This window comes from Trichosurus vulpecula, chromosome 1, assembly GCF_011100635.1.
Source record: "Trichosurus vulpecula isolate mTriVul1 chromosome 1, mTriVul1.pri, whole genome shotgun sequence".
Lineage (NCBI taxonomy): Eukaryota > Metazoa > Chordata > Mammalia > Diprotodontia > Phalangeridae > Trichosurus > Trichosurus vulpecula.
This window is the reverse complement of record NC_050573.1, coordinates 244,341,883-244,365,406: the sequence shown is the minus strand read 5'-3', so window position 1 is coordinate 244,365,406 and position 23,524 is coordinate 244,341,883. Positions and strand designations below refer to the sequence as shown.

General features: G+C 37.5%; 1 protein-coding gene across 6 annotated transcripts in view; it reads left to right on the top strand.

Moving 5' to 3' along the window:
• The window catches only part of OSBPL1A (oxysterol binding protein like 1A), a 338,964-nt gene that overhangs the window by 235,064 nt on the left and 80,376 nt on the right, over positions 1 to 23,524 (top strand). For all 6 annotated transcript variants that reach the window (XM_036756461.1, XM_036756436.1, XM_036756451.1 and 3 more), the window contains one exon: positions 14,353 to 14,509. In XM_036756461.1, the coding sequence (XP_036612356.1) occupies positions 14,353 to 14,509 (157 nt within the window). The remainder of the gene's footprint in view (positions 1 to 14,352; positions 14,510 to 23,524) is intronic.

The window sequence follows — 23,524 nt, the reverse complement described above, 5'->3', positions numbered from 1 at the left end:
AGAAAACTATTAGCCAGGGAACAGAATTAGGTGATCTGATTTCTAATAAGAGGAATAATCAGAGACTTTCCAAGTTGGGAGAGGGAGAGGGAACAGATGCAATTCCCTGGAATCAGAAAGAGAAGCATTCCACTCCCCTGAGGTATCTGTATCTGATCAGAGGAACATGGAAACAATAACTGGTTAAGCAGTACGGGGGGACAGTTTTCAGGTGAGACATAGAGAGTGCATCAGTTTTCAGATCTGTTGGGTTTCTGGTCGTCATAACCTAGGTCCTTAGTTAAGGATCTCTAAGCAGTAAGTTGCAGTGGTCCAGGTTTCCAGTCACACAGAGCTTAGGTTCGAGCAGTGTAATGGTATCCTCTCCCAGTTCCACAATTGAATAAAGTTTTCTCGTAAGACAGAAATTGGACTGGACCCATAATTGAATAGAAAGGGAACTGAGCTAGCTGTAGAATTGGGTCACAAGATAAATGTGTGTATAACATAAAGGCAGAATTCATGATTTTGAAGAAAATCATGAATGTGCCTGAATGGTTCAGGGTCGCCGGATATAATGAATTCTCTACGTAGAAGGCAGAGGATTTTAAAGCATTTATTTAAGCTCCAAAGTAGCAGACCCACAGACCAATGTCCCCAATTTGATATCCTGGCAAGAACCTTCCAGGTCCAATAAGTCTGCCTCACAATAGTAACCAGGAGGTTACAGAGAAACATTATAGCATTAAGCCAAATCACACTCGTGCTTCCCCCAATGCTAGGGCCATCCAATAAGATTACCCACTGGCCTCAAGTCCTTGCTCAGCACTCTCTGGTCTGCAGGAAGGTCAGTCCTGCTCTCAGTAGCACCTGCTGCTTCGGCTTCTTCTACTTCTGGCTTCTGCTGGCTCTATTTCCGCTGCTCCTCCTCACCTGCTTCCACCATGTCTCAATCTCTCTCTCTTTTTATACGGTTGTTGGATGCCATCCAATCGACTAGAACGTCATCTGAGCAACCAGAACTTAGGCACCTACTATTGGCTTTGGTCTTAGCAACTCCCCTTAGGACCCAGGGGGGCTTCACGCCCACATCAGTTTAGCACCTAGTAGCTAGGGGTTTGGGCCTACTCGGGAGTGAAGATATAATCAGACCTCCCTTCATTGGCCCCACCTGGAGCCTATTCAAATGGGGGTGGGGGAGATCTTCTCATTTACTGATTGCCTTTACAATGTGTTTCACTCAATTCCCACAGTTGACCACTTGTTCTTCTAATCACCTCAGTTCCCTCAGTGCTGTCGAGATGTTTGGACAGTGGCTCTCTTTTTTTCCCTTATATATCTAATGATAGCAAGCAATGTTGTTCTCAACTAGTGTTTGAACTTTTAATAATCTTGAAGGCTTTGGATCCATCTCAATACAAGAAAAAAATTACTCAAATGATGAAATGTTTCTGCCAACTGTTTCATTGTGAACCTTTTTGGTTCAGCTTCGAGTTTTGAAGCTTCTCTTTCTTCCTTCTGCAATCTTTGCAGCTAGCGGCTCAATCAGATCCTCATTCAGAATTCTTATTCTGATTACTTTCAGAAATCTTTACATAAAGTTAAAATTGGGTAATGCAAATTTACATGAAGTGAGAACTGTCTGTATTCTTAAAAATAAAGTATCTAGCAAGTGATTCTTAGAAATATGACAGTGATGTTGCTGCTGAATTTATCAGTTAGTTATAAATGTGCATAACCCTGGAGTGGGAGGAAGGGTTTAACCTTAATATATAGAGAAGCTAAATTTCTTTCTATAGAGTTATAAGGAGAAAATGCAAAAGTATGGCAAGAAAAAAGAGTAATAATAAATATTTCTGAACAATTATTTCGTAAGTTAGATAGTAATTTAACCTCCCCCAAATTTCATAATCCAAAAGCTTCATGTCCTCTTCGTATATAAGCATACACATACAAGCTACAGAAAAATTAGTGACTTTTTGTATCAGTAATTAAGGTGGGACTTTCTTTTACCGTTTTCTCTTTTAGCACTCATTTAATCAAGTGCCCTTGAAGAGTCTGGCCTTTGATACACTTTTGAATGTTGAAATTCTTAATGCATGATTTTTATTACTTTCTGCTCACTCTTAATGGGTTTTGGGTTTTTTTTTTTGCAACACGTTAATGATTTTTCACTTCCTAGTGTTTCCTCTTAGTGCTATTTTAGTTTTAGTGTTCATAAATAATTTACCATAAAAGTCTAGGAAAGCCAGTAACAGTTCTCAGATATTCTTATGTCATATACATGAAGTTTCAAATAGATGGAAAGGTAGGAGGGGACCATGTTGTGAAGCGCTTTAAATGCCAAAAACAGAGCTTATATTTTATTCTGGAGGTATAGGGAGATACCAGAGTTTGAGTAAGGGGTGACATTATTTGAGTTTATTGAATATTGAAAAGACTTGCACTTTAGGAAAATAACTTTGACAGTTGTGTGGAGGAGAGATTGGACCAAGAAGAGAATTGAGAGAGGGTGGCTGACCAGAAAGCTATTGCAGTAACGCAGGTGAAAGATTACGAGGACCTGAATTAGGGTGAATAGAGAAAGTAGGGCACTTCTAAGAGATGCTGTGTGGAGGTAGAAATGACAAGACTTCTTTCTATGTTGTATTTTTTAAATATAACACTGAGAATTGAAAATAAGTATTCAAGTTCAGAGTACTGCAGGACAATCATCTCTAATTCTGGATGGCATGGCTTTAATAACACAGCCTAAGATTGGGTTAGCTTTTTGTCTGACATATCACACTATTGACTCATTGTGTTTTCAGTCACTGAAACCCTCAGTCTTTCCTATAAATGGTTTTTGTTTAGACATGCCTCTATCAGGTTTAGAACCTGAGGAGAGGAACAGTTAGTTATTTTTTTAATTATTTTTATTCTGAACTTAAAACACCAAACAAAATGGGCATCCTACATAGCAAACCAAAATGCTGTAAAAAGATCTGAGAAGGGACAAATAATTTTCAACTAGGAGAAATCATGGAGGGCTTCACAGAAAAGGTGGTACCTTATCTGAACCTTGAAGGAAAAGAGAGGTTTCAGTAGCTAGAAAGGAAAATTAAACACATTTTAGCATATAATAGATAGCCTACAGGAAGGCTGAGAGTTAGGAGAGGGATAAGAAAAGAAAACAGTAATTCATTTTGGCTGTTACACTCATGAAGAAGAATATAAAATAAGGTTGGAAAATTGGGTATACTGCAAGATGGGACAGTCACACAGGGGTCAGGAACCTGAGGCCTCGAGGCCACATGTGGCCCTCTGGGTCCTCAAGTGCGGCCCTTTGACGGAAACCAAACTTAACAGAACAAACACAGGTTCCCCACCCCTGGTACAGTGTCTCAAACGAAAAGATTTGTTTATCATATTATAGGCAAGAGGGAGCTACTGAAGGTTTCTAAACAGAGTAACATGATCAGACCCACATACTAGAGGGACAGTTTGGGAGCTATATGAAGGATGGAGTGATAAGACTTAAACACGTGAGAAAGTTAAATACCAATGAAGTAGCAAGACACTACAGTAATAGAGGAGGTGCCACAAGACACTGCACTTATAAGATGGTAGCTCTAGCACTGGAATGGATCATAGAGGTCATCTGAGCTAAAACGGGAAAGCTGCCTTCCTAAACCCTGGTTCCCAGTGGCTCTCTATTACCTCTGGGCTTAAATAGAAACTCCTGTTTGCATTGAAGCTCTGCGCAGCCTGGCCCCTTCCTCACACCACACTCCAGCTGTCCTCAACATTGAACTTCCACCTCTAAGTTTCCCTTCAAGACTCAACTAAGACCCCACCTTCTATAGGAGGCATTTCCCTGTGCTACCCCTCCCCTCCACCGCCGCCCACTGTTAGTGCCTTCACCTCTTAACTCTAGGTATGTTCTGTAGGTACCTAGTTATTTATATATTGTCTTCCTCATTAGAATGCATCTCTCTGTGTTTGACACAGTGTCAAGCAAGCATGAGAAGTGCTTGTTGACTGATGGACTACTTGTTAGTGCAATCTAGAATTGCTCCCTAGTGTAATGAATTTATCTGTATACTTCATGAAAACTTTATGCGCCAAGAATTTCAACAGAACAGATTGCAAATCCTGAATTTAGTAATCCAAAATGGAGCATGTGGGAAACTTTCATATGTATAGACTGAGTGCTAAAGATCCTTATGTATTTGGTTGGAATCATCAGGTATATTTTGTAATTTTTTTAGCCTTTGAGAAGCATGTTAATTTTGTTAAGGTTTTTATTGATATTTTCTGTTTCATTCAGTGCCATAGTTATTTCAAGTATCTTCTCTCCCCACCCCCCCTCCCTGGAACCATTCCATATGACAAATAGTAATTTTTTAGGGGAAGGGGGAAATTCAGTACAACAAAACATCGCACATGTTTTCAGACTTTTTCAGTGTACAGCAGCTGTTAATCTCCCATCTCCAGGAAGAGGGCAGGTTAGAGGTTGTCATCTCATCTCTCTTCCTTCAAGTCTTACTTGATCTTTATAGTTCTATCATATCATTTTTGATTTGGGGGTGTTTCATTTTTTCCATTTACATTGCTGTAATTACCATGTCTGGGTTTTTTCCCTTGGCTCTGCTTACTTAACTCTGCATCATATAATATAGATCTTTCTATGCTTCTCTTTATTCATGGTAGTTTTAGTTGCATGGGAATTAGTAACTTTAAGTTATTTCCTGAACTCTACTGCTATATGCAACTCTTCTGGGCCTTGGCCCTTATTTGGAGAGTGTCTACTTGAAACTTTTCTCTTAACCCTTTTTGTTTTGTTGTCTTTCAACAACATTGTGTTTCAGTCTTTAGTTGCTTCCTCACTAGATCATTATTACAGTCTCTTGGCAGTCTTTTCTGTGCTTGTCCTTTTCAGTTTACAATAAATTTAAAATAATGTACAGCTTTTCCCCGCTCTGTAGTCATCCTAAGTCTTTACTATTTCATTTTTGGGGGTTCAGGCAATCTGGAAGTCTGTTCATATATCTGTATCTTTCTATCCTGCTGGAGCAAATGTTTCAGGTTAGCTTGGGGGGGCGGGAGGCACACATGTGAAGGGTTTCCAGTGGATGTAGAACACAGAGTTGATTCAGGTGTTAGCATGAGCTCTGTGTGATTACCCCTGATGTTTTAATATTGCCATAGTGTTTACTAAATATTTTATTCCCTGTGATATTTTGTTTTCAAAGTTCATTGAAAATGCAGTCATTTTTAACATTATTTTCAAGTACTTTTGAAATTTATTATATATCTTCTATCTCCTCTTATATCCTTTTAATTTGAAGGATTTTTAAAGACTTAAATACTCAAAGGTTCTTCAGCTATAAAGACTGATTGGATTGTATGCAAGAGTTCTCTCAATTCTCCAGGCTTCTAAAAATCAATCTAGGGGAAAAATTCTTTTTTTTAACCCAGTATACTTTAATTTTAAAATTTTATTGAAACACATGTTCAAGTATTCCACTTTGATACAGCTGACAGCCATGTTGTGTAGATGCAGGTTGTTTGAAAGGTATTTCAGATGGTTGTAAGTCCTATTTTGAGCAGATATTTGAAGGTAAGAAGCTGTGAAAATATTTCCCTTTAAATATGTCCCTCTGTTCTTTTAGTCATGCAGTTTTACTCTGTTTTTAAGTGAGAATTCATCTGTATAATGGCCTTGTTTAAATTGCACTTTAAACTAGTCATCAGTTTTATAAAATTAAGGGCTTTATTTATAGTCTAGAGCAGAAGTTCTCAAAGTGTGGTCCAGGGACCCCAGAGGTTTCTAACATACTTTTAGGGGATTCACAAGATTAGAGCTGTTCTCATAATAATTCTAAGACATTTCAGTTTCTATTAGAGTAAATTTTAATTTTAAGATAGTAAATAGTCCTAAGATAGTTCTAATTCTAATGGTCAATTCAGTTGCTAACATAGTCAATAGTATTCAAATAAGCAAAAGTTCTTTGTGGGGGGGTCCTTAATTTCTTGACTACGAAGTGGCCCTGAGATTGAAACATTTGTTTTGGAGTACTACTTTTATGCAGTATAGTTAGCTTTTCTGGTTAGCCTTATGAACGTTTCATGCAATATATATATAATTCTTCCTTATTACAAAATCTCATTAATTTGAGATAGAGCACCAGTCAGTGGAGATTCTCCATATTAATACATTAGGGCTTATTATTCTGAGAAATATGTTTAAAAAATTTGAAGATACATATGCTAGAACTTCATTTTATTAAGGCAGGGTTTGGGAAGATGAAGGAAGCCCAGCTAAGGTTAATATTGTCTGCAATTTAACTGTAAATTTTGCTGAATTAAGTTTTTAAGTGGTGCATTTATTTTGAAATACCATCGGATAGGAAAAAAAATAATAATAGGAACTCAAACTGTGATTTCATTGCTATGTGAAACTCCCAGGTATGGAAATTCCCTCTGCCAATACAGGTTGGTACCTTCTCTGTAGCTTTTAGCCTCTAAGACTTGCCTAGAGCATTAGGAGGTCAAGTGACTTGCCCAGAATTACACAATCTATATGTGTTAGAAGTACAACTTGAATCCATGTCTTCTTGCCTTTAAGGTTAGCTTTCTATCCACTAATTTAGAAAACTTAAAAAAAAAATTTTAAAAAGAAGTCAATGATATCGAAATTGTAAGTCTACAGGAACTAGAGTAAACTTGATAATTCCAGAAACTTAAAAAATATTATACAAATGATGGCACAATTGTGTTCTGAAAGGGCTGAAAAACTTAATACTTAGTATTAAATTCTCCATAATGGTTTATACATAGGCAGGGGTTCTTATTTTGATAACTATATTTCAGCATAATTATTTCCCTTGTAATCCTATGCATTTTATTTTGTGCATTTAAAAGTATTATTTGATAAGGGGTTTCACCAGACTGCCAAGGAGGCCTATGACAGAAAAAAGGTTAAGAACTCATATATTCTTATAGTAATGGTGTAATATCCTCAGGCAAAAGCTTGAAATTAAATAGTAACTGACTTGTATTAGCCTATGGGCAGGATAATGATGTTTTATGGCAGAAAAAGTCTAATAGCTTGCTTCAGAGTTGAGATAATATCACCTCTATCACAGTAGTACTTTACAAATCATCGTAGCACAACTTTAAAATAACTGTGGGTAGGGGTTGACCTTTTAAGCATTCGTGATGATTGTGACTATTTCTATAGTTGCCCAAACTGGTTGAGTTTATATTTTCCTAGAAATATCACTTTGATTACTGAGAATTCAGTTGACTTGGGTGTACACTTCAGCTGAATAATGACACAGAACCTGGGATCTTAGAAATCTGGTTCACTTGAAGCTGTGGAGCTGGAGGGGTGGCTGCTGCGTGCAAGGACCTTGAATAGTGGCTGGGTGCCAGATCTCCCTCATGCTGACACTGCCCCCTGACAGCACATAATGGGGCACAAGTAGGGATTCTCTGCTCTTTTTGAGATGAACTCTGTGAAACTACTTATACAGTGGTCAAGAGCAGTAGAGGCAGGAGAAGAAAAGTGTAAAAAGACCTCCTGTTAGGAAAGCAGTATGTCTGTCTGGGAGCTTGGATGTTCTGGCGTGTGTTCGCCTCTGTTGCTGTTGGCATCCTCCTATGCTTTGTATATTCCTCAAGGCATTCTTTTGTTTCAGGCCATTTAATTGTGCTGCTGAACACCTAGAATTTCTGAGACAAAAGGCACCTCAGAAATTATGAGCCTTTCACAAGGTCAATGGCAGTGATGTCCTTGATCTAGAGTACCCTCAAAGTTACAACACCTTCTCCTTTTCTACTTTTCTTTCACTACGCTAGTGTTTTGGGTTAGAGTATCCTGCTATCTCGTACCAAGTCAAGGCTTGGTCTTTTGAAATGTTTGTAAAGGCTCTAGGAAGGAAAATTTAATCTGGAACTCTTTTAGTATACACTGATTATACTTAGAACTGAATTATATTTTGTCTTTCATTATTGGTTTGCTTTTTATGTGTATGTCTTTTATCTCCACATTTAGACTCAGCTCTTTGAAAGCAGAGACTATGTCTTATATTTGTTTGTGTGCCCCATACAGCCCAACACAATACCTTACACGTATATGCTTAATAAACGTTTGTTGATTTTTCACACTGCTTGACATGGTGCCCTCCACAACTCTCTCATCCTCTATGATTCTCACCCATCAGTCCTCCGTAAAGGACCTCCTTAGTGCACTCAAGAATATTCTATTTGGACTAGTGAGGCTATACATCTGCTGTCTCCTACTTTTATTATATGGTTTGTCAACCTCCTTTTCCAGTAACATATTCAGTGATGTTTTATGACCGTTCTCATTGGTAATATGCTGCAGCTGACTCATACCTACCATGCCTCTTTCCATAGCTCCTTGGGTAATTTGTCATTTTGATTCTTTAGAGATCAAGTTCCATGATTTAAAGCCACATAACAGTACTGGGAGAACACTAATGTTAGAGAGTTCAGCTTCTGTAGCTGCAGACAGTTTGGGATTACTTCCCAAATATGACCCAGTCTAACTTTCTGATTTATTCTGGGCCTAGCTCACTGTTCATTTTTAGCCCTTGTCCAAGATGTATGTGTATGCATATTTTCATTATATATATTTATGTATTTTTATATGTCCATAACTTGATCTAGAAGGGAGGTTTAGTTGGTGTACAGAATTCACTTCACTGATCTGCATAGGTTACTCATATATAACTTAAAGTTTTAAAGAGTTATTTGGGGATACTGAGAGGTTAAGTGATTTGCCCATGGCCACATACAAAGTAAGACTTGTTTTAGGTTGTCCTGACTCCAAGGCCAACAATATCATTCTGCCTTCTCAAGATATATACACACATAAACATGGACTGATTTGACATGACATCTTACCTCTTGATCTGCCTTTCAGAATCTAGACCATACAAGTTTTCACCTGTTTTGCTTTAAAACTGTGTCTGTTTAGCCCAGTATTTCTTGCATTGTATAGATTTCACTGAAAACGTTTTATGATATACTGGAGCTTATTGAAATTAGTCAGGCTTCCCTTCCATATAGAAGGAACCCTTACCTCAATAGAGTATTTTTCTTTAGTACATACTTTTGGCAGGACATCTTCTATGATGCAAACTAAACCCCTCAGGTGAATGTACCTGTAATTCATACCTCACTTGTTGTCAGTATTCAGCAGATTATTGAAAGTTAGCTCCATTCGCTAGCACAGCAGAGCTCGTAGCTGCAGGGGATCAGGGATCTTGGTCACAGTTCCACTGTTGAAAAAAAGTTCTTGTGGTTGCTCACAAATCAATACACAGTACAGGAGAGGAGTAAACACACCTCTTCCTAGATCATACCACCTAGGAAAAGCCAAAAACTTATAGGTCCCCAGAATTACTTCTGAAAACAATTGCATAAAAAATCTGAAGTGTGGGACAGTGCTCCCTCCGTCTGGGAAGCAGGGCCCCACTTTAGCATTGAGTTAAAAGTCAAGACATAAGCTGGAAAATGAACAAGCAACAGAAAAGAAGTCTGACCATAGAAAGTTACCATATGGACAAGGAAGATCAAAATACACAGTCAGAAGGAGACAGCAAAGTCAAAATTCATGCATCCAAAGCCTCAAAGAAAAATATGAATTGGTCTTAGGTTATGGAAGCACTCAAAAAGGATTTTAAAAATCAAGTAAGAGAGGTAGACGAAAAATTGGGAAGAGAAATGAGAGTGGTGAAAGAAAATCATGAAAAAAGAGTCAATAACTTGGTAAAGGAGGCACAAAAAACTACTGAAGAAAATAATACTGTAAAAAAAAACAGAATAGGCCATGTGGTATAAGAGGCACAAAAATCTAATGAAGAGAGGAATCCCTTGTAAAACAGAATTGGCCAAATGGAAAAAGATACACAAAAATTCACTGAAGAGAAGAAATCCTTAAAAACTAGAATTGGCTAAATGGAAAAGGAGGTACAGACATCGAGAAACAAACAAACAAAATCAAAAGAATGAAAAAATTGAAGAAAATATGAAAGATCTCATTGGGAAAAAACAAACAAGTGACCTGGAAAATAGATCCAGGAGAGATAATTTAAGAATTACTGAACTACCTCAAAGTCATGATCATAAAAAGAGCTTAGGCATCATCTTTTAAGAAATTATCAAGGACAGCTGCCCTGATATTCTAGAACCAGAGGGTAAAACAGAAATGGAAAGTATCCATTGATCGTCTCCTGAAAGTGATCCCAAAATGAAAACTCCCAGGAATATTACAGCCAAATTCCAGACCTCCCAGATCAAGGTGAAAATACTACAAGCAGCCAAGAAAAAACAGTTCAAATACCAGCCACAGTCAGGATAATAGAAGATTTAGAAGTTTCTACATTAAAGATCAGAGGGCTTGGAATATACCAATATCTTCTGATATTCCAGAGGACCAAAGAGATAGGATTACAACCAAGAATCACATACCCATCAAAACAGTATAATCCTTCAGGGGGAAAAATTGATATTAAATGAAATAGAAGACTTTAAAGCATTCCTGATGAAAAGACCAGAACTGAATAGAAAATTTGACTTTGAAATACAAGACGCAAAAGAGGCACAAAAAAGTAAACAGGAAAGAGAAGAGCAATCATAAGGGACTTAATAAGGTTAAACTGTTTGCACTCCTGCATGGGAAGATGATGCCTATAAAAACTTTCTCATAATTAGGGCAGTTAGAAGGAGAATACTTAGAAAGCAGAGGTGTGAGTTGGATGTGATAGTATGATATCTAAAAAAATAAAATCAAGGGATGAAAAAGAAAAATGTACTGGGAGAAAGGGAAAGGGAGAGGCAGAATGGTATAAATTATCTGACATGAAAGAGATTTTATGGTGGAAAGGAAAATGGGGGAAGCGGAAAGGGGAGCACATGAACCTTACTCTCATCAGAATTGGCTCAAGGAGGGAATAACATGCACACTCATTTGGGTGTAGAAATTTATATTACCATACAGGAAAGTAGGAAGGGAAGGAAGAGAAGGGTGGGGGGTAGGGGGGGAACTGATAGAAGGGAGGATGATTTGGGGGAGGTAAAGGTCAGATGCAAAACACTTGAGAATGAACAGGGTAAGAGGAGAGAGAGCAGGAAAAATAGGATGCGGGGAAATATTGTTGGTAATCATTACTGTGAAAAGTTTTTTTTTTTATATAATGAGTTTCTCTGATAAAGACTTCATTTCTCAAACATATAAAAAACTGTCAAATTTATACAAAGAAAAATGATTCCTCAGTTGGTAAATGGTCAAAGGTTATGAACAGGTAGTTTTCAGATAAACTAATTAAAGTGATCTATAATCATATAAAATGCTCTCAATCACTATTGATGAGAGAAATGTAAATTAAAACAACTCTGAACTGCTACCTCACGCCTGTCAATTTGTTTAATATGACAGAAAAGGAAAATGACAAATGTTGGAGGGGTTGTGGGAAAATTAAAATACTAATGTATTGTTGATGAAGTTGCATACTGATTCCTGGAGAGCAATTTGGAACTATGGCCAAAGGGCTATAAAACCATGCATACCTTTTGACCAAGCAATACCACTACTAGGTCTGTATCCCAGAGAGATACAAAACAAAAATATTTATGGCAGCTCTTTTAGTGGTGGCAAAGAACTGGAAATTGAGGGGATGTCCATCAATTGGGGAATGGGTGAACAAGTTGTTGTGTATGATTGTAATGGAATACTGTTGTGCTTTAAGAAATGATGAGCAAGATGCTCTCAGGAAAACATGGAAAGACTTACATGAACTGACACAAAGTGAAATGAGCAGAATCAAGAGAACATTCTACACAGTAACGGCAATATTGTGTGATGATCTACTATGAATAACTTAGCTATTCTCAGCAATACAGTGATCCAAGACAATTCTGCAGGACGCATGATAAAAGGTGCTATCTATCTCCAGAGAAACCTAGTAGAGCCTGAATGCAGATCAAAGATACCTTTTCTTTACTTTCTTTATTTTTGTTTTTTTAAATCTGTTTTCTTTCACAGCATGACTTACATGTTAATGCGTTTTGTATGACTGCACATGTATAACCTGTGTCAAATTGCTCGCCATCTCAGTAGGGGAGAAGAGAGGGAGAAAGAGAATTTGGAACTTAAGATTTAAAAAAAGAAAGCTCCATTGTTACATATTTAAAAATCTTATATAATTCTAGTGTATAAGTAGGAGACACCTTGTCTGAGGACAGGCTTCAATAATGCATTTTATTTTACAAAATTAAAAATATCTTTAAGCAAACTATAAACAACTAGATTTTATGTTCTCTATGCCTGTCACTCCTGTGACTCTATAGGTTCTACCTGCTGTACAGAATTGTCTTTGAAAACCACCTGTTGCCAGCTCATGTTTTCATTGAAGATACTTTTGATGCCTGGATAAATAATTCTCACAAAGATTTTATAAAAGTGAGGAGGTTGGCAGATAGGCCAGTAGATAGTGATTTTGTCTTGGTCGTGTCTCTTGTGGGGAGAATACCATTCATATCCTTTCTTAATCTTCTGTGATCCATTTTTTTAGTTATCTTGAGAACAAATTTCTGATTGCCTTCAAAATGGCTTTATCACCTAGCATGCATTTTTTCCTTGATGAACTGTCCCAAATGGATGATGAAGCAGAAATACTCTTAAATCTATTAGAAGAAGCTATGTCTTTGTCAAAGATTATATGAAAAAACAAATTTATACTCAGAGGTGAACAATCATATATGTTGTTAGGCCTTAAGGTATTTATTTCAAAGTAATATATGCTTACTGTGGTGAACACACAGGCACGGCACTTGGGTACTTGCAGAGATTATTTTAAAAAGTGGTATCAAACTCAAATAGAAACTTCGGGTTGCATATTGACTTAGAAACCCACAGATCAGTATTATCTGTGTTGTATTTTTATTTCATTAAACATTTCTCAGTTACATTTTAATCTGGTTTGCCCTAGCACTCAGAGAGAAATTTGATACTTCTGGTTTTGATAACCCATGGACTCTGCCTTCTAACGTAAGGAGTTAAGAAACAAAGAATATTATGATAGAAAATAATACACTATAAATGTTTCAGGGAGTTGCAAAACAGAGTGCTGTGTCAGTTCTGAAGGGGGAAAGGTCATATCAATGGAAAAACAATGAGAAAGGAAACAACACAGCTTATGACATCCTTAAAATAGTCTTTCTGCAAATGATAAGATCACTTAAGAGGTTTAGGCTCAAAACATACATGTACTATTTTCCGGCTACTAATTATTTTTTTTTGCTAGATTATCGTGCTAAAATAAGACACTGTGAATGCTTTATTATTTTGGAAGAATAAAAATAGCAGGGAAGAAGAAAGAGTATGCTAGAAAATTCCATGTTCATACTAAGGAATTAAGAATGGATTCTTTAATTAAGAAATCCACTTGAATGCATTTTAGTGCTTTCTTCATATTGAGAGGCAAGCTAGAGATATCCCAAAGCGATCATTTCATAAATTTACTTTAATTCTAACAAAAGCTTAATATTTCTCAATTTTATAAGTCAATAATATGGGGATTCAGAAAAACTGCCCTGCCTAGGTGTAGTAGATAAAGGGCTTAGCTAAATATTCCCCGCCTTGTTATTTATAAGCCGAGTGAGTGACTTTAGTTAAGTCACTGAAACTTTTTGTCAGTTTCTTCATTTGTAAAGAGTAGCTACTTTGAAGAGTTTTTTTTAAAGGATCTAATGAAATAATTCATCAAACAATTACTAAGTACTGTCTGGGCATACAAAGACAAAAATAAAATGGTCTTTACCTTCTAGGAATTTTAAATCTCCTGAGGGAATCTGGTATGTCCACAGGTATCTAACTACAAGGCATGAGGAAAGTAACTAGTGGTAATCAGTATACATAATGGAGAAAACCAACAAGTATGTATCTTTTATTGTGTCTTTAATAAGGGTTGTTTTCTTATGTCACATAAAACAACCTTTTAAAAATATAATTTTTAGAAACTATCAAATAAATACACATTTTATGTGAACTTGGATTTTATATAGATGCATGTAACTAAGATTGAATATGAGTTTTTGCATTTGGGACATCTTTGTAATTATTAGAATTAATTTATCTTTTACTGTTTGTTCTATAAATTCAAGCAGAATGTAGAATGTCAACTTTTATTTATTCTGTATAGATTCTCTGAAATCCCTGTAGGGGAAGCTAACAAGCTGCCTGAGGGACAAAGTGGTCTACTAAGGTTTCAGAGCTTGGTTCATTGAGGGAGGTATCTGTTGTTTCTTGAAGTCTAGCATCAAAGATCTAGTCATTAACATGCACCTGCTCTACTACAGATTCAGAGTCCGAACACTCCGTAAGTAGATTGGAAACAGTAACAGCACGTTCATTTGAAGAGAGGAGAGAACATTTGAACGATAGAAAAAGCAGAATGTCTGAAGGAAAGGATTGTGGTGGTGGAGATTCCCTGTCCAACGGCATCAAAAAACACAGGTAGGATAATCTATTTTAATGTGTAATCATTGTGAGTTTTGTGGTACCAAATAAAGTTTGCTTGGATTCAGTAAATAATTTTTCCTTTTCTAAATCTTTTCCCCCCCGGGTGCTCAGTATGTCACTGCTTTTCCAACTGCTTTTTCTTCTGCCTACTTATGAGAAGCATGTTGAAGTTAGGAAAGTAAGGCATAAAATTTTGATCTTTTCCACTTGTATCAGCACACTCTGTTGAAGACAGTATGTAAATGCTTCAGTCGCCTCTCTTAGACTTGCCCAATGTGCCTACTGAATTTGATGCTGGGTTCTTTTTTTTCATCATACATCTTTTATGACGGTGCCTTCTATTGCTATTTTAGTTTCCAGTCATTTGATCTTCTTGTTGATATTATTAAGAATGAATGGTAATATTGCCAGCCTGATGACACAATTAAGTGAAGTTTAAACAAAGACAATTTAATAAGAACCTCTCTTTGCTGGCTACATCCAATTTACATTACCTGATAACCTTAGTATGGTTTTTATCCCTTTGGTAGTTTAGTCAGAGACTTTGTAGAATTAGTGAGATGTTATAGACACCACCATTCTCTAGTTTCAATGTAAAGTACAGGACAGCTAAATATGCGAATGTCACATATAGTAAATTATTATTTTTTAAAATTAGTAAAGAATTGATTCATGTCCTAAGGAAAATTTCTTGCGGAGTGGGGGGTGGTGGTGAAAAACTGTTACGATGTAGGCTTTTTTAAAATAGGTTTTTCAGTGCTTTTTCTCACTTAAAGATACCAGGGAGAGGACCTGCTGTAGGACAAGGGAAAGTGTGCTCAATTTATAGTTAGAGGACCTGAGTTCAAGTTTCAGCTCTGCCCCTTGTGACCTAGGTGACATTCTACAAGGCCCTGAACCTCTTGGCCTTAGTTTCTCATCTGTAAAATGAAGGGGTTGGAGTATATGGCCTTAGAGATCCCTCTTAGCTCTAAATCTTGATCCTAACCATTACTTTAATTGCCGTATAACTGGGACATATCACTTTCCTTGTGTCATGATTTTTAGAGAAGATTGAATAGAAACATGCCTTTTCTATTCATTTCAACTCATAGGCCCTAGGAGCTCCTCGACTTCTGCCACTGCCTCAGTGAAAAGAAATCTGAGGAAAAAACAGTCTACTTACACCTTTTAGTAGCAGGCAAGTCCTTTCCGTTAAAAATATCCAAGTGTTTACTCTGACAACATCACAGATTGGTTAAGTTGTCAAAGCTTCTTTTTTTCCACTTAGAAAACATGCTCCTATACAAATTGCTTACCTTTTCAAGGTGTGGGGAGGGGATGGAGGGAGAGAGAGAATTTGAAACTCAAAAATTTTAAAAATAAAATATAAAAGTAAAAAAAGGGTGGGAGAAAAGACATGCCCCAAACTTGCCAGTAACAAGAAGTTTTCACTTAAAAGAAAAATTCGCATTTATAGTTTCTTCTCTGATGACTTTGGCTAGTTACTATGGACTCCTTTGTGAAACCAGAGCTGAATGTGCACTCTCAAAAGAAAACATTTACCCATAAACCTAGCCAACTCTGGTTATCTAAAAACGAATGATAAACTTTGACCCCCTGATAGAAATTCATTAACTGTATCAGTCCAATGAAGCAATGCATGTGAATGTACTTTGAGAAGTACAAGTACAATGATGTCTGTGTAAACAGTGTTAGTGGATTAGTAGTATAGGGTTGTCTTTTTTCTGGGACAGGACACTCTGTGGTATGTCTGACTAGGATCACAGTGAGAATATTTGCAATATGGACATGGCTTATCATAAACTCTTTATTCTGCTTTCGTGTCATCTTCATTTTGTTCTTTTCTAAATGTTTTGTTGGTACTTTCTGCCTTTTTTTTTGGCCATAGTCACTTCCCACTGAACCCTTCTGCCCTTTCCCATAGAGTTCTTCATTATATCCAAGAAATAACTTGGGCAGTGACTACCTCTGACAGACTAGAGTGCATACTGTTTCCATAATTTACCACCTTTCTAGCAAGAGAAGGGAAGTCTCTTAGGAAAGCTGCCTAACAATCAGAGCTCTCCAGAAATGATGTAACATTTGTGGGTAGTGGATTCTCCTCCCTGGAGCTGGTTAAGCAGATGCTGATTGGTGGTTGAGCCAGTTGTGGAGATTACACTGAGGTCCCTTCCAACTAAAATTCTTGATTTTGTTTCATTATTTGTCCTCTGGAACCAAGTTCGTGAGAATACTTAGTCTGAATACATAGGATCGGACATTTAGAGATAGAAGGGACCTTGAGAACTCTAATCCAACCACTTCATTTTACAGATAGGAAACAGAGGCTCAGAGAACTTCAGTGGCTCTCTCATGGCCACACAACTCATGAATGTCAGAGATGAGATTTGATCTCAGTTCTTACGGACTCCCAGACTCTTTATCTTTTATACCATGCTGCCTCTCCTAGGAATAGGGATAGATACTGGTGTTGGACCTGTGATTTCACTGTTATGAGGAGCTTCTGAATAAAGGAAACACCATCTACCAATACATGTCATCACCACTGCAATTTATGGTCTTAAAGAGTTGCCTAGAGAAGAGGTGTCAAACAAATCATAAAAAAGTTTTATTGGAGGGGCGAATTATCACACCATTAGTTCTTCATTCTCATAGTAAAAAGTATCCTTCAACATTAACGTATAGTAATGTATAAATAAACTAGAAAGAGATGATCGGGACCAATTATTCTCACTTACTGAAGTTGTTAAGCCTTTTTACCTTTCCTTTCTGTCTTGAAATCACACTAACTTCAGTGAAGAAAGCAGGTCTAAATTAAACTTTCCATTTCAATTACATGGTCTTTCAGTGAATCCCTAACATGGCTTTGTGGAACACTGTAGAAACTACTAATCTTGAAACGTTGTCAGGTGACTAGATAATTATATTAAGGGTTGCCTTCCAAAAAGTGGTTATTAATGACTCTGCACCAGCTTGGGGTGTTTTGTTTGGATTAGTATGGGATAAGTACTAATATTTTTATCATGCACGAATGAAACGTCTGAATGTTCTTCGGGTCTAGAAATAATTCAGTAAATTGAATGAGTTTAGAAAATAGGAATAGAATCCAAAGTAATTGATAAATTGCTTACCAAAAGTGAAATCAAGCATAAGAAACTAAAAGATGCAAGTTAAAAATATTGCCTAAACAGTATTGGTATATTGAAGAGAGAACTAGACTTCGGAGTCAGGAAAGACCTATGTTTTAATCCTTCTTCTAGCAGTTGTTATGCTGTGTGACTTCAGGCAAATAACTTACTTTGTACCTTCAGTCTCCTGATTTTTATGTCTTCTGAGGGGAGGATGCAAAGGGCTTGGCCCAATTTTCATCTGCCCCTAAGAAACTTCCCCTGGATTCCTAATCTCTTCCCTATTTGAGAATAGAAGCCTCCCTCTGACCCTCGTCTTCCCTCACCTGCTGTGAGTGTCACCTGAGAGGAGACAAAAGGCCCTTCTGGCCTCTTTCCTCCTGTGCGGAGGGGAGCAGTCTTCCCCTTGACCTCAGGCCTTCTGTCTCCTGCTGCCTGCTGGGCTCATCCTTTGTGGGAAGAGGAAGAGGAGAGTGGAAACTAGACTTGTTTCTGATGTTCTGGTTTGCCTTCCATGTCCTACTGTGCCATTTCTTGCTTAATCTCCAGCTTTTAGAGAGACAAGAAGTAGTGAAGTAGATCTTCCGTCTGATCATCAAACCCTGCGCCTTCTTCCATTTGTTGCTGCACTTGTCTCCAACCCAGTCTCCAGCCTGCCATGGCAAGAGGAGTGGTACCTTCCACTCAGTGATGACTCATACTTCATACATTCCAGTGCTTCTGAATCCCTGTGAGGCACCATCCACACCCCATTCCCCCCCCCCCCATTCCTTATTCCCATCTACCTTAATCTCCCCACCCCATAGTTCTGAACAAACACCAGCCAACCCTTCCACTATGCCCTTTCAGAACGCCTGTTCCATAGGTAACAAACTTCCCTTCATCTTAACATCCATCTTCTAGCTGTTACTGAAATCTGGCTCCCCACTGATGATACAGGTTCCCTGGCCACCCTTTCCATGACTGGCTACACCTGTACTCATTCCTCTCACTGGTTGAGTTGAGGGAATTGGTATACTTCTTGCTCCTGATTATCACTTCCAGGTTTTCTCTCTCTCTCTCTCTCTCTCTCTCTCTCTCTCTCTCTCTCTCCTCCCCCTCTCTCTCTCTCCCCCTCTCTCTCCCCCCCCTCTCCCCCCTCTCTCTCCCCCCGTCTCCCCTCTCTCCCCCCTCCCCCCTCTCTCCCCCCCTCTCCATCACTTAGTAACCTGGCCTCTGAGATTCATGTTTCCACCCAATTGAAACCCTGGTAGCTGTTGTCTGCAGACCTTTGGGCAACTCTCCTTCCTTTCTCAACAAGTTTGGTGTAGGACTCACAATTTTTTTCTCCTCCCCAGCTCCTGCCCTCGTACTAGAGGTCTTCAACATGCATACTGACACTTCCTTAAACACCCTAATTACTCAGTTCCTCAGCCTGCTCACTTCCTATGACCTACTCCTCCATTCCATCTCAGAAACGTACAAAATGGTCACATTCTAGATCTTGCTGTTGCCCACAAAGGTACCACCTCAAAGCTAAAGAATTTCTACGTCTCCTTATCTGACTGTAAACTAATAGCTTTCCGCCTCTTCCTTGCCAAACTCAATCCTTTATCTACACTGTAACCTCCAAACTCTTTCTCAGGCCATCTCCCCTGACCTATCAATTAAATGGCTGTTTTGTGCCAGGAACTGTGCTAAGTGCTAGAGATACAGAAAGAGGACCTTTCAGTCTAATGCAGGAGACAATGTGCAAACAAATATCTACAAAGCAAGCTTTAATACAGGATAAATAGGAAATAGTTAACAGAGGGAAAGCACTACAAATAAGAGAAGGGATGGGGAAGATTTCAAGTAAAAGAAGAGGTTTTAGCTGACACTTGAAGGAAGCCAGGAAGGTCAGAAGGGAGAATATTCCCGGCATGGGGGACAGCCAGAGAAAGAGCAGAAGATTGAGTGTCTTGTTCATGGAACAATCAGAAGGCCAGTGTCACTGGATCAGAGTACATGTTGGGGAGTTAGGGATAAAAAGACTGGAAAGAAAGGAGGGTGCTCAATATGAAGGGCCTTGAATGCCAAACAGAGCATTTTGTATTTCATCCTGGAGGTGATAGAGAGCCCCTGGGGTTTATTGAGAGTAGGTAGATGACACGGTTGGACCTGTACTTTAGGAAAATCACTTTGGAGACTGAGTGTAGAATGGATTGGAGTGAGAAAATATTTGAGGCAGGCAGACCCACCAGCAGGCTGTGAGGTGATGAGGGCCTGCACTGGAGTCATAGCAATGTTAGAGGAGAGAAGGGGGCATGTTTGAGAGAGATTGCAAAGATGAAATCAACAGGCGTTGGCTTGGATATGGGGGTGGGGTGGGGAGAAATAGCGAGGAATCCAGGATGACTCCTAGGTTTAGAGCCTGAGGAACAGGGCATCTGGTGTTGCCCTCTAGTAGTAGTAGTAGGGAAGGTATTGAGTGGAGAGAGTTTAGGGGAAAGTTAAAGAATTCAGTTCTGGACATGTTCAGTTTAAGATGTCTATTTCAAATCCATTCTGAGATGTTGCAAGGCAGTTGGAGATGCAAGACTGGAGGTCAGCAGAAAGTTTGGGGCACACAGTAAGTAGATCTGAGAATCATTAGCATTGTGTTTAATATTCCTATTTTCCTTAATTTTTTGTGAGTTTATTTATTTGCCTCCAGACTGGGAGATTTTTGAAAAGGTACCACGTACAGCCAAGAAAGTTCTAAATTTCTTTCTTTTTCTATTTGTCAGTCACCAGACAATCTGAAATTCTGTTCAGGTATTTAACTTTTGTTTATCTTTTTGGGGGGGTTACCTAGGTCTCAATGGAGTACATTAAAGTCCCTCACTGTTTGCTGTTCATTTTCCCCAAAAATTCATTTTATTTTTCCTTTAAGTATTTAGAAGGAGTTATGTTCAGTACATATATGTTAAGTATTGATATTAATTTGATAATCAGTAGAGGCTTTCAGCATAACGTAATTTCCCTGCTTATCTCTTTTTGTTGTGCCTATTACAACACTTACCATGTTTGAATTCACAGTTGTTGCTTCTGTGTTTTTGAGTTCATCTAAACAAAATAGATTTTACTCCAGTCCCCTATTTTAACTATGTGAATCTTCATGTTTTCAAGTGTGTTTCTTTTAAATAACATGTTGTTGGATGCTGCTTTCTCATTTACGTTCACAGTTATAATTGTTGTCTATTTCCCTCCTTCCTATCCCCTTAGATTGTTTTCTCTTGTTGTCTGAAAACACATAGTAAAAAAGCAGAAGTTTGCTTAACAGTAGGTGTCTATAATTTCAGCAACCTATTTCCAAAGCATTTAGTTCTACGTGTCACATTTTAGAAAGAACATTGATTAACAACCATTCGAGGAGACCAGGATTGTGAGCTAGGAGTGGTGGGTTGAAACTGCAAAGTGATAGATGTATACTTATAAGAGAGTCACTTCCTAATAATTACAGCTACCCAAAACTAAAATAAGTTGTCTTGGGCAATAGTTGATTCTCTCACTAGTGTTCATCTGACTTTTGCATAAAGTGGTATCAGGGGACTTGTACTTGTTGGGAATGTTATGTAACTTATATACTATGTTAAGTGCTTGTTGGGGATGTTATGTAACCTATTATATTCATGGTATTTAACATATGGTACATAACAAAACGTGTTATATGCCTGTCCAGGTACAGGTTAGACAGATGGCTTTTGAGATCTCTTTGTACTCTAACACTATGTTTATATCTTGAGTTATGATGTCCCAAGTACAGCAAATTATTTTAAACAGCTTCATCTGATTCAAAGAACTCTAGCTACTTCAAATAATTTCTTGCATATATAAGACTAGTCTTCATATCACATGGATAGATTTTAGGTGCTGTAGTTATCAGTCCCTTTTGATAGGAACAAAACATCCAACCTTGCCAAGTATAGAGCATGTTAAAAGTACCAAAGACTAAAAAAGAATAAACATTTTTAGGTTACTCACAGACTTATAAATAAAATTATTTTGATGTCATCCTCCTGACTAGCATATTTTATTAATTTAGTATTGGCATTCTAGATCCTATGAAAAATTACTTTGGAGTAGAGGAAGTCTCTTTTCTTTTTCTTTCAATTTTCTTTTTTTGTAAATCTCTTGGAAATGTTATAAAACCTTCAATGAATAGTACATTTATATTAAAAATTTGATTTTTTAAATGTTTTGGGGTGTGTTTGTGTGTGTGTATCTGTCTGTCTGTGTGTGTGTCTTACCTTGCTTTGTAAGATGAAGATAAGTGCCAGGAGAGCGGTGACCAATGAGTAAAAATTGTTACATTAAGTAGTTGGAGAAAGAATGCTAAACCTTAGAATCAGCTGACTTGGTTTCAAATCCCAGCTCTGATATTTCTTACCTGTGTGTCTTCACAAGTCACTTCTCTTCTCCACACTTGAGTTTTCTCATCAGATAATCTTCAGTCCCTACTGGCTCTCACTATCCATGATTTATGGCTTCTTTTGTCTCATTAGAAATGATCATCGAGTGGGTCCTAGGAGTCAAACATTTTATCTTTTGAACTAGAATTTCAGGAAGAGATAGTTCGAATAAAAGCTCCAATAGTAGAATGAAAGTGTTTACTTTGGTTAAATATGTAGAAAAGAAAATTGCTTATCTATTAAAATCTGTTATTGGACTTATTTGTACCATATTTTATAAATTAAATTCTTAGAATAATTAAATTGAGTTTCTTTCTATTTAGGAAACAATAGTTTGGCTGGTTTCCACAAAACCGGTGATAAATTTACATTGTCAGAGCTGTAAACAAGAGGTGACTAGAGGCTCTTGGCTCTATTATTCATCCTCTGGTCCCTTGATACCACTTTCCTCATCCAGAGGTCTCATTACTTTCTAGCTCTGATCACGAGAGTTTTAAATGTCTTATATAAATATCATCTTTCTATTTCATTGTGCTTTATAAACTCTTAGGGCCAATTTGGGAATTTGTTTTGCTTTTATACTTGTTATAAGTATTTTGTTTTTCATCCCCCATCCCTCTACCCGTCATGGGGGGATGTAGGACAGAGAAAATATAAATGCTTGATAATTGAAAAAAAATTCTATTGAATACTACTAATTTGAAAAAAATGACAGTAGAAAATTATTTATTAAAGTTTATTTCCTAATTTTTAGTCTTTCTTTGTTAGAGAGTATGTATAAAGATATGTGTGTATATCTGTATATATCTGTATATATATATATACACATATGTGTGTGTGTGTGTATGTGTGTGTGTGTGTGTGTGTGTGTGTGTGTATGTATGTACTCTGCATACAGGAAATCTCATTTCCAGTTTGTCTTTATGTTTCACTGATTACAGATTTACTTTTACCATTCTGAAAAAAATACTAAGCCAAATAACAGGTGTCTACCTTGACTTCTGCTGGCATAAGGGATTTAATATTTGCAAATACATTGAAGCAGATTTTTTTCCCCACTGGAGCGCTACCAATCTAAAGGTTGCCTTGAAGAGAACACTACCTCAAGGGATGAGGAGTTTTTCAGTGTTACCTTTTTTGGGGGGGGCTCCTCTGGGTTCATATACACGTTCATTCTTTATTCTAGGTGTACCTGATACGTGAAAACTAAAAGTGTGAAATAGACCAATTAAAGGGAAATTACATGTCTTTCAGAAAAAAATTTACATAGAACATCTTATACTGTATACCAAGATAAAGTCAAAATGGATACATGATTTAGACATAAAGGGTAATACCGTAAGCAAATTAGGAGAGCAAGGAATAGTTTACCCGCCAGATCTATGGAGAAGGGAAGAATTTATGACCAAACAAGGAGATAGAGAACATTATGAAATGCAAAATGGATGATTTTGATTACATTAAAT